The following is a 12,399-nucleotide window of genomic DNA, read 5'->3' as shown; positions in this document are numbered from 1 at the left end:
AATATTATTCACAAAAAAGAAATCACATTAATAATTTGTCAAACTAAATCAAATGTGCCTTTAAATATGAAAGCACATGTAATACATGTCTTTTTCTATATATATATATATTTTTTTTGTGTTCACAGTTTCCAGGTGGATCGGTACATTGGGAATTCTCTGTGCTCCAGATGCTCAGTCTGCTACTGCCTTCATGGAGCTTACCTTCTTAACCTCCTCACACTCATCTAATTAGTGTAGAATGGGGTCAGTCGGCAAATAAAAGAGCATTGCCACTAACAAATTGCTAAAAGCCATATTTTTGCTTTTAGGACAAAAAAAAAAAAAGAAGTTATTGTGTTCTGCGTGCTCTACGCTACAAAATAAGTAGATAGAGAGACTGTCCACAGTGACTCATCACAGCTAGCTCTACTCATAATGAGATGCTGTGGAAAATGAGCTGAGATGACAAGAGGGGAGATGAAGGAATGATTACAGCCTTTTGCAGGTCCACTGGCAGCTCCATGACAGACACATCAGGCACTGACATGTGAAGCACCAAGAAAACCAAGTGTCAGATTATATTTAAGCATACAACCATGAGTTGAACATGTATAATTACTTTAATGGACAGTGAACAGGACTTGCTGAATGTGATCACAAGACAGTAATGTCTGTTACTAGACTATAGTATGTTTTGAAATATAGCCATATACGGGAAACATAAATTAAATAAATAAATGAATTGCAGTCACTGGATGTGATATATCTGTTTACACTCCTGGTAATTCACAATAGAGTATATGTTTTCTATTTGAAGATATTTAAAATGTAATTTATGTTATTTCTGTGATGGCAAAGCTGAATTTCAATCACTACCCCATGTCACATGATCCTTCAGAAAGCATTCTGATTTGCTGCTCAGTTATTATAGTGTTCAATTAATAATATTGGTTCTTATTAGTATCAGTGCTGAAAACTAATTTAGCTGCTTAATATTTTGTGGAAACCATTATATATATATATATATATATATATATATATATATATATATATATATATATATATATATATATATATATATATTATTCTTTGATTAACAGAAAGTTAGAAGAACAGCATTTATGTGAAATAGAAGTATTATGTCTAAATGTCTTTAATGCTACTTTTGATCAATTTAATGCATCCTTGCTGCAAAAACTCATACATCACACATTTGAATGGCAAAAACTACCAAGCAGCACAATTTTTTTTATCATTGATAATAATAAATTTTTCTTGAGCACCAAATCAGCATTCTGAAAATTCTGCTTCGCCATCACAGGGAATCAATTCAATTTGATAATTTATTAAAACAGACACTTTAATTAGTAATAATAGGTCACAATTTAACAGCTTTACTGTATTTTTTTAAATGTAGCCTTGGTGAGCAATTGAGATTTCTATCAAAACATTAAAAAGTTTGAATAATTCCAAATGATTCAGTTTGACCAGTAGTCAATGAGTGAAGTGCACAGTCATAAACATTCCTCGGAGGAAAGTTCTTCCATTAAATTGTACTGCTTCCATTTACACTGTATTTGTTATAAGTGCCCATAAACTCACTGAGGTCTGAGATGACTTTGCCCAAAGCCTTGGCAGTCCCCATGGAGGATAGAATGATGTTCTGCTTGGCATCTGGCTCATATGCACAGCTCAATAAAAGAGAAATGCACAGTCCAGAACACCTAGATCAACGTGTCTAATCCATGCAGCAAGCAAACCTTTCTTAAGACTATATAATGGCATAACTACTTGTTTACAGACAGAAATCACTGAATTCATTTATTTCTAGTTTAAGTGCTGCGGTTGTCAGTACACTCAACTTCAAAGTTCGCGGTTAATAATAACGCGATTCCCGTGTCACTGTGTCACTAGGCAGCAGTGAGAACTAATTAGGCAGCCACACCCGTGCATTCTAGCTGTTCGTTCTGCCTTTTTCCCCGAATGTAGAAATATATTGATATATATTTCTCAACATTATGTGCGATTGAAAATATTTACAATATAGTCAATGAAGGCGCTTTAGCAGCATCAGGTCCATAGAAAGGAAAAGGCAGCATCAATGCAAAAAGTGGACCTCTTACAGTATAAGTGATAGAGTGCTTCCAGCGGTTTGTAAGAGAACTGCAATGCAGTATCACACGGTCGGGGACTCAACATTACTGTGCAATGCCTTTATAGATATTTCAGAACCTATTCCATTTTATACAATAAAAATAAATAAATAGGCAAAGAGTGCTACTTTTATTCCACAAAAGTGTATTCAATTGATAAAAAAATATCTATAAAATTGCAAAATATTTCTATTTGAAATTGTTTTTTGACTCATGAATCATTCTTTAAGAACTTAAAGTATAAAGTTTTCCACAAAATATTTTGGCAGCACAACTGTTTTCAACATTGACAAAAATAAATATTTCTTGAGCATCAAAAAAGAAAAACTGCTTTTCATAGATAGCAATGACATTTAGAAAAAATAGAAAACAGTTATTTTAAATCATAACATTTCACTGTATATATTATTTTAATGTATTTTTGATCAAACATGCAGACTTGGTTAGCCAAAGAGATTTCAAAAACAACTTTTGAATGAGTGTAAATAAAAAAGAAAGTTATATATATTTTATATATTACATATAAATATTTAATTATAATGTTTTTCTCTCCACTTTTTTCAGCTTATCAAATGACTTCCATATACTATACTATAGTATTATTATTTTTAATTCTCAGATGACTTGAAATACTTTACACGATGTTCATGATACTTTTTTCAGACAACAGCATTCAAAAACCCAAGAATGACCAACAGACACAAGGACACTTTCAGAATCAGGCATTGTTCGTTCAGGATGGAAGACACCAGACCCAATATCTGACATTAGTACGGTACTCTAGAATATCTGGAACAATCCAATCACGAAGCAACATGACAAAGGCAAAACAACACATGACACAAACCCATCATCTTACACCAGACAATAGAATCATTTAGAACCGGCAACAAGGACTGTAGCACCAGGTTTTGCATTGTCTGACATACCTGTAATTATTTTATTAAAATAACCGAACCTTAAATACAAGCTGATATCAACACATTTGATAAAAAGTATCATACTGCTTTAATGACATCAACACAATGACTGAGAACCACTGTAAGCAATGCTGTGTAATTCACGCACTTAACTAAACCATACACATCATTATCTTTAATATATTCATAAGCACCAAAATCCAGTTGCAAAGAACCCTGTTGCTGAATGCACAGCAATCGTTGAGTTAATTCATAGGTTACAAAAGAAAACACCAAATGCATTAATGACCAGGTGTCAAAGCTATTTAACTGAATATGTTACATGCTGAGTTAATGCTTTGCAACAGTCCGGAATATGACCGATTTCATACGATCCAACTAGTGTGTGACCATAAGCACCAAAAACATGTCTGCATTGAAATCTACAGTTGTGAAATGGACTTGAAATGACGAGGTGGTCTTCAAGTGAAGGATTTGTGAATGTAAGACAAAGAGAGAGAGAACTGGAAAAGGCTGAGTAGGTGTAAATCAAGTTAAATAACCCCGTTGAGCAGCTGTTTTCTCGTAATTGCTGCTTTGTCAAATAAACGTCTCAGATCTGGTGAGGTAAATTGATAACTGTTGCCCTTTAAAGAAAATCGCACTGAGAAAATAAGTTAGATAAGGGACCAGTTTCAGTCTAATCTGGGACCTGATCCCCTTTTTGTCTGTTAAAAGGCTAAAACTGAGATTAGCAGGAAATGATCCCATCTGAGAAGGATGTACTGACAGAAATGATGCAGTCTGAAATCACAAGTGCGACAAAGAACTGCGAGATCTCCTGATATGCCCCCTGACTGCTGAGTTCATGTGTTTAAAATGAGTTGTAAAAAAGACTATACAAACAAACAAACAATCCGAAAATGTAAGAACATTAAAAAATGCAGAACCAAAACACTCCATAACAAAAGTCATCTTCATTACTGAGCACATAAATTAATAACTACAGCTCCTTCATCTTCACCCGTCATCCCTTCTTACTGTCTGGCTGAGAGAGGGATGTGAAGATGGAAAAGAGGACGACAAGCACCAGATTAAGCAGAGAGTGGATCTATATTAGTGTCTATGGAGGGCCCTTGTGTCTGCCTCTACCTCCCTCTCTGTGAATTCTCTTGTTTTGCATGTTCATTTCTTCTTCCGCTCCTGTGAACATCTTGGGCAGTACCTGACGTAGAAGGAAAACAAAGCAAATGTTGGAAAAATACATGCACATTCACTGTTGCTATATTTAGTGAGTTACTCCAGACTGAAATTTCGTTCAGTTTCAATACTGATGCACGACAGCAATGACTTGCATCAGTTTCAAGGGCAAAAATCACATGACTACTAACCATTTCCCTCTGGGTTTGGTGGTCAGACCCACACAGGCAAAGTGGAACCACTCGATAGAACACTAAACAAAAGTGAAACACACACACATTTACCACAGCTCTGAAAATACAGGAATCGGCTGTAATAATGCTGCAGCCTATGACTAGATATTTCATCTCCATTCGAACTTGTAAAGGGAAAATAAACCTAATGAAATAATAAAATAAATATCTATGTCAGCAATAATGTATGAGAGGCTGTGAGCTTGTTGACTTTGGATGAGAAAAGAGACTCACGTCTGCATTGTCACAGCCAATCATCTCCCCGTATGAAACCTGGTGGCAGAGACAATAGGTGGGCTCGTTGGGGTCCACTGGCATGTCCAGCACATCCGAGGGGTGCACGTTCCCGAAGTTCACAGCCGGGGCTGAAAACTCCGAGCTGGAAGACAGTTTTATACAAATTGAGTTCAGTTTTGGAATGTATTTATTTTTGTATGGTGCATTTGGCCTCTTTTATTGACAGAAACAGTTACAAAGGTAAAAAAAAAAATATGTAGTCTGGACTGTAGGGGGAAAAGCTAACCATCTGGTATTTCAGAACAACTTCATAAACAATTATGTACATGGTGGGAGGTTTTTAATAAATCTTTTATGCTCACCTAGGCTGCATTTATTTGATCAAAGACAAAACAAAAACAGTAATATTTTGAAATATTCTAACAATTTAAAACAACTATTTTCTATTTTCATATATTTTATAAGCAATTTATTCCTGTGCTTTATTAGCATCATTACACTTGAATATGATTAGCTTCGCAAGAAACATTTCTTATTATTATCAATGCTGAAAGCAGCTCTGCTCATTTTTTTTTTCTATTTTCAGGATTCTCTGAATAACAGAACATTGTATAAAACAAACTTTGTGAAACAGAAATCTTTAGTGAATGTCATTTTTGATTAACTTAATGCATTCATGCCGAATAAAAATATAAATTTATTTACAAATCGAAACTTTTTAACAGTAGTAGTTTATAATACATGAAGATGAACCAGATTTTACTGCAATTCTGGCACCACAAGCGATTAAAAAATGACACTTTACAATAAAAAAAGAGTTATAATAGAAAATGCGTGTGATTCTCACCCTTGTGTGAGTTTGACCTTCTTCTGACTACTCTTTGTGCTGCAGTCATCATCAGAGTTCTTCACCTTTGACCTAGTGCGAGTCACCTCCTTCTTCTTGGGTCCTCGATGGTCACCTTCAAACAACAATATACGACCATCAGAGACTTTGTGGAGATATAGAGATCCACAAAAGAGATATGCATGGGCCAAAACATCCCTATTAGTCATAAGAAGCTTACTCTTGTTGCCCTTGCTGGAGGCAGAGTCATAATCGGTGCTTTCTATCTGTTTCTCTTTGAGGTCAGCCTCAAAGCGAGCCAGGTCTGTATCCAATCTTCGGATATGCTTGTCCACCTAACGCATAGAACAAATGATGCATGGAGTCATATATATAAAATATTGACTTATTCAAATAAATTCTTACTGACCCCACACTTTTAAATAGTAGTGTACATTTATATTAAAATGTAATATATAAAAACAATTTGCAAAAGTTATAAAAGGTCATTTGCAAGGAGTAAATGCAAATTCACACTAACCATCTCATAGGTTTGCATGGCAAGCTGGACCTTGTCATCTCCAAACTCCTTACACTTCCCATAAGACTGCTGGATCTGTCTTAACAGTGAGAGCTTCTGTTCGGAGGACAACGTCCGAGCGTTGGCTGTGTATTCACGAGCCAGAGAATCAATCTGCCCTTTCAGATCTAGACAAAGAAGAAATGTAAACAAACAATCACTCACTATCTCAAGCAACCAGGCATTAAATATAAACATGTGAAAATGTCATTAACGGTATTCTTCTATATTACTGTATTGAGGGGCGGGGCTATAGTTAAGACCCACCCTCTGTCCTCTGGTCCAGATCTCGCATCAGCTGGAAGTTCCTCTGCAGCTCAAATGGCAGATTTTCTATGCCTAAAGAGAAAAAATGGCATATACATCATCTACAGTATCATTAAACAAACCCATAAGGCTGTGGGCATTTGAAAACCAGCACGACAATAAACAGTCTCCATCCTGAGAGACGTCATTGCGGTGTTTTTATTTACGATATGTGATTATTTTAATAGCAGTAACTTTATATATTACATTCTGTCACGTTTATCAGTGCCGCACCCACCAAGAAAAACTACAAAACCATCGTTACCATCAAAACACTGTTTATATTTTACAGTTAGCCCTTTAGCTTCAGAGACCAATGGTCTCATATCTATGCAATGGTCTGACGTACTGACGTTTTTATTAGCACTGTTTTGTGACGTTACGCGATCGTTTTATTGTAAATAGTGTGTGGGTGTGAAACGTGCAGACATGCTGGACAATATGAACGCAGAAGACGTTTATTAATGTGGATGGAAATCGAAACAAAGACAATAGCCTTACTGTCCAAATAGTGCTCTAGATACATTCCAGCCGCCATTTTGACAAACACAAACAAAGGTTCTTCCGGTTTCGTCGGAAGTCCTGGGCTGGGGTGGGGAGTGAGGGGAAGAGGGGGAGGAGTCATGAGTGAGGGCTGTCTGTTGACCTCTTACATGTCCTTCATCTTCTTTGAAAGTGTGTTGAAACAGAATGATAAATCTCCTCTTTGGATGTTCAGAGATATATGCCATGAGAAATAGAACAATGAGTGTAGTTGGGAACAAATTGTAGGATTTTATCATCACCATTATTATTATTATTAAGTGCATTTGATTAATGGTTATGCTCAACATTTGTCAGACGAAACATTTTCGATGTTAAGTGTTGGGATTAATCTCTGGAATATAGTGATCAATGTCATTATATTAGGCTATGTTGAAGGGGACAAATATTGATTTTATTTTGAAGTGAAAAGATACAATTAGTCCATTGGGGTAAGATGCTCCCCAGAATTGGTTATTATTAAATATTAAATGAATATTTAATTACATTTTTATTGTGATTCATGGGGTTATTATTATTCAGTAATTTCAAAATGCACATTTCTGATGTTTTTGCTATTCATTAAAACCTATAACTGAGTGAAATCTTTCACTTTGAATTCATAGTGTTGCTATTTTGACATTTTCAAAAGTAAAATATAATTTAATATTGCATCTGTCTAAGTCATGTAATAAATATACATTTCAGCTTAACCTCTTTTATAGGGATTCTGCTTTGTTTGTCATTGGTTATTCAATTATTCCACCAATTTTTCTTTCTTTCTTTCTTTCTTTCTTTCTTTCTTTCTTTCTTTGTTGATGACTGAACAGCACTTGCAAAATTTTGTAACTGCATAATATAACATACAAAACTGCTTTTTAAAACTAATAATAAAAACATTAGTCATTATACAGTTTGTACAACATACTAAGCAGCCCTTTAGGACTATACTGTACATCAAAAGTGTCCCAAAATTATAATAAACAATTTTTTTTTTTTTTTTTTTTTACATCACATAAGATCTTAATGTGTCTTTCTTTCCCGTACATTTTTCCAAATCACTTAATTGTTTTAGTGTTGTTCAGGACCTTCCCAGTATCATCTAAATAAAGCACAGCGTTAGTTGTGCAGGGAGTTCTTGCCCAGAACCCATACTGCCAATCCAAACTGTATGCTAACTGTCAGTCATCTTTGATGATAGTGGTCCTGACAGAAACAAACAAAAGAGGTTTAAATGTCTGTTTTCTCTCTGAATCCTCCATTGGTTTTATGACATGCCTTTCCCAGCATGTATTCAGTACTTTTCACCAGAAGAGGGCAATAGTCAATAGATTTTGAACTGTTTCACAAGAGAGAACCTGGAGACTGAGCTCCAGGGATTGTTGGCTAGTAGCTAGTCTCTCTCCCAGTACAGTCAGTCATTATCCCAATAAACACATAACAGAAGTGGAGCTGACAGCCAGACAATAACACAGCAGTTAAGATTTGTGTTGTGCAGTTTGGTGAGGATACTCAATTTCATTTAAAAGAGAGCTGGCACAATATGTCACCCCACAGGACTGCCAAAAGAACATAATAACTGCTGCTTTCCCAATCCAGATGCATGTCTAAACAGGCTTCCACCTTATTGTAAAATCGCTCGCATATGTATTCTGGACTATGTAGTCTGTGAATCAGCTATGCTTCTGAATCATATTTGTAAAATAGCTGAAGATAAACATAATTAATATCTAGCGAGATGATCGCTTTCAAAGTACAATTTAAGATGTTATTTGCATGCTGATTTCTTTTCACTTTTTTGTGAAGTCCTTTCCTGTTTTTAAAAGCAGTTTTTTTCAACCTTAGCAGGCACAAAAATGTTAGTTTGGATAAAACAGCTCTCCTCTAGCTGTGACTGGTATAATTTTGCCTCACTAACACCCACGTATCTTATGAAGTATTAAGGGAGCACTCTTTCTGTTTAGGGAGTGTTGTCAGTGGTCTCCCTCAAGGAGAAATTACTGTGGCAATGCTAATAAGCATTTATGCTCCCTTGAGCAAATTAAAAAGGGAGAAGACAAGCACTCTTTCCTAGACAAAGTAGTAATCGCAAAGCCCATGGCTTTCATTAATGGTAGCACTGGCATCATATTATTTGAGCGACTTGATTTCCACCGTTATTAATGCATAAGTCTGTCAGGGGACGTAAAATATTATTTACAAGAAATGCTTTGAAAGTGTGAATGTTTTTTCTCTCTCTTGAGTTAGCAAAAGAGAATCGAAAATCAATCACAGAGCTGAATCGTGAAATAAGCTTGTAGCCTAATTATGTGTATAAAATAACATTTAAAATACCTCAAGAACAAAATAACATTGAAGGGGTCACATGACGTTGCTAAAAATAACATTATTTGGTGTATTTGGTGTGATGCAATATGTTTATGTGGTTTAAGGTTCAAAAAACATTATTTTCCACATAATGTACATTATTGATTGGCTGAATACCTCAAGAATGTGATGGGAATGTTATGCCCCTTAACATACTGTGATGCCTGTTAAACTGTGATGCCCGGCGCCACAAGACAAAAACAATACATACTAATTATAATGACTTTTTACATTTAGCATTGCCTATCGTGCTACGAAAACATAAAGCCGTATCTGCATTTGTGATTGGAGAAAGACAAACAAGCACTATTCTACACTGCTCAAAACTTGCATAATTAAATATCAAATTTTAAATATAAAAAACTTACAGTCTGTGTGTCTGAAGTATCAGACTGTCCCGAACATTATTCAGAAAATTTAGAAAAAGATTAACCTAAATATCTTTTGGATAGACTAGAAGCAAATTACATTGAACTTTCTGTCATTTAGCCAAACCGCTGTTTCAGGGCACATGCAGATGGCTGTTCATGGTGGAGGTTATATATAGGACATAGATATATATATATCTATCAAGATCAACAATAGACATGAACTGACCCTTTCAAGCAAACCCATGTGAAGGGTAAACTATCAAGTAAACTATAAATCCCCTGCACAAAGTGACAGGACTGTGAGCTCTAGGTGATTCACGTTCTCAGAGGGCCATAGAAATGTGCAGAGTGAATAAAACCCTGCTGAATTACTTTGGTCTAACATAGAGTTATTGATCGTGGCCAAGGGCAGTATAGAGCCGGGCCGGAGCCTGCTCTCTGTCTGAATTAGAGCTCTGTCGGCACAGCGCAGGTCTGATGTACTCACACTGTGCAAATGTAGAGGGAAGAAATCGGATTTGCAGCGGCTGTACTGCAGTTTGCTATGGGGATTGTTAAGAGCATTCTTCCCCATCATCATGCCTTGTACAGCACATTGGGAGGTCAGTACATGTTCAGAGCTATTTATAGTTATGCAGTTAGCATGACAGTAAGTTACACCAGCATGTAGCCTAAAAGCATGCAACGATAACGTTAAGTTAAATAACAGCATGTAACCTTCAAATTATAGACCTGCATGGGGCATATACAGTTATATTAAAATGATGTGTTATTATGTGCACAGACAGACACACAAAAATCTAAATATGCAAGGAAGTCATAGGAAGTCCCAGCCTCAAAGTAAATTTGATGTCAGTGGCTGCTTTGAAAATAAGAGCTAGGGTGGAGAACGGGAGGGAGATGGAGAAAGAGAGAGTGAGAAAAGGATGACTCACCCTTTGAGAGAGCCTCCTGTAACTTCAGGCAAGCTGTTGGGTGCATAAATAAATGATGATATGGTGTCCCAATGTTGGCTTTATGATGTCAGGATGAGCCTTCTGCCTCCCTCTTCCTTCCTATTTATCTCCCTCAGTGTCAGGTATACGTCTCGTTTTTAAGTTGGGGATAGTTGAGGCATTGGTTTGTGTAAAGTCATTTATATAGTGCGAAGTGTCGACACTTTGGGTGTCTGATTTTCTGAAGCTGTTGATATGATGATGTGTCATTTAATGGTGTTTTGACTGTCTCTCTTCCTGTCGATTAAGCTGAACTGTGTTAACGTAACTTGTTTGCAAGATCTGATGCAAAATAATTTTAGTTGATGCTAAGTAAACATTTTTTTTTTATCTCAAGAACAAAGTACAGGAGGAGAAGAGGCAGGAGATATTTTTTTTCATGTCTTTAAAGAACTCTCTTGTGCTCATTTGTTTATTCGATCAAAAATACAACAAAACAGTAATATTGTAAACTAGTATTATATATATATATATATATATATATATATATATATATATAATTACACTACAGTATATTTACATTTATGCATTTAGCAGCCGCTTTTATCCAAAGCAGCTTACAGTGCAATCAGGCTATACAATTCCTTTTTTTTTTTTACCAGTATGTGTGTTCCCTGGGAATCGAACCCATGACCTTTTGCACTGCTAGCACAATGCTCTACCACTGAACCACAGGAACTAAAAAAATAAGTAGTAAATTTAGAAATGTTTTCATTCCTGTGATGGCCATTACTACAGGCTTTAGTGTCACATGATCATTCAGAAAAAAAAAAAAAAAATCTTATCAATGTTTAAAAAAAAAAGGGCTACTTTATATTTTTGTTAAAACTGTAATACATTTTTCAGGATTTTTTTTATGTGTAGAACATTTATATGAAATACAAATCTTTTGTAACAATTTAAATGTCTTTATTGACACTCTTGATTAAGTTTATGCATCCTCGCTTGTATTAATCAGTATTAAGTGTATAAGTCTTAAGGATTTTTTTTTTTTTTACATAGGCCTAATTTTGATTAAAATATACATGTAATAATTTCAATGACAGATGCTTGTATTAATTTATATTAATTTATTAGTATACTTGTAATTTCTAAGTTTCCAAATGACTAAATGTAAATAACGGGCCATTTCTAAATACAGGATCAAAAATCATGCAGTTTTTGGGGGGGGGGGGGGGGGGGTTGGCAACAAAGCTTACCTCACTCTCTTCCTATACAAAAAACAAACAAACAAACAAAAAAACATAATAATAATTAAAACCCAAAAAATGTGTGAATGTGTTTGTGTATATGTGTTATAAAGTGTATATGGTCCTAAGAATGTACGAAGGCACTCAATTTAAACCTAAAAGTTTATTTTAGAAAAGAAAACATATTGTAGATTTGATGTGAATCAATATAAAACCAAGTGAACAGTGTTAAATGAAGTGCTTGGAAAACTATACATATCGAAACGAAAAACAATCAGCCCCGGCATCTGTTTGGACAGCTCCCCTGTAATATTACCACAAACATACATACTTCATCCTTTCTTTCCTCCTCCCATCCCTGTTATCCCTTCTTTCCTCTCCTCATCGCTCTTTCTCTCTCTCTCTCTCTCTCTTCCTCCTGAATACTAATTCAGCCTCACAGTCCTTAATATGATTCAAAGCACACCTCCTGGGTTAGCCCTCTCCATTTCTCTTCAAAGGTTCTTCTTCTGGCAGCGCTGGTTGAATGCAGTGACAG

The 12,399-nt window shown here is 35.5% G+C and overlaps 1 protein-coding gene across 1 annotated transcript; it reads right to left on the bottom strand.

The window, feature by feature from the left end:
• Positions 1–2,842: 2,842 nt before the first annotated feature.
• Positions 2,843–6,995, bottom strand: LOC113092193 (inhibitor of growth protein 4-like). The gene is made up of 8 exons (XM_026257816.1): positions 6,918–6,995; positions 6,378–6,449; positions 6,072–6,238; positions 5,772–5,886; positions 5,552–5,666; positions 4,702–4,846; positions 4,426–4,487; positions 2,843–4,259 (listed from the first exon to the last, which is right to left on the bottom strand). Exons 1-8 carry the CDS (start codon positions 6,952–6,954, stop codon positions 4,220–4,222), a joined length of 753 nt encoding a protein of 250 aa, XP_026113601.1. The 5' UTR covers positions 6,955–6,995; the 3' UTR covers positions 2,843–4,219.
• Positions 6,996–12,399: the final 5,404 nt, after the last annotated feature.

This window comes from Carassius auratus, unplaced genomic scaffold, assembly GCF_003368295.1.
Source record: "Carassius auratus strain Wakin unplaced genomic scaffold, ASM336829v1 scaf_tig00214511, whole genome shotgun sequence".
NCBI classification, from domain to species: Eukaryota; Metazoa; Chordata; class Actinopteri; order Cypriniformes; family Cyprinidae; genus Carassius; species Carassius auratus.
This window is presented reverse-complemented; position numbering and strand designations above follow the sequence as displayed.

Excerpts from the sequence above, each read along its gene's own strand:
- LOC113092193 (XM_026257816.1), bottom strand. The coding sequence starts at position 6,954 with ATGGCGGCTGGAATGTATCTAGAGCACTATTTGGACA. Across the intron at positions 4,847-5,551 it reads AAGGTCAAACTCACACAAGG|CTCGGAGTTTTCAGCCCCGG; the intron begins GTGAGAATCACA and ends ACTGTCTTCCAG. Across the intron at positions 4,260-4,425 it reads ACCAAACCCAGAGGGAAATG|GTACTGCCCAAGATGTTCAC; the intron begins GTTAGTAGTCAT and ends CTTCTACGTCAG.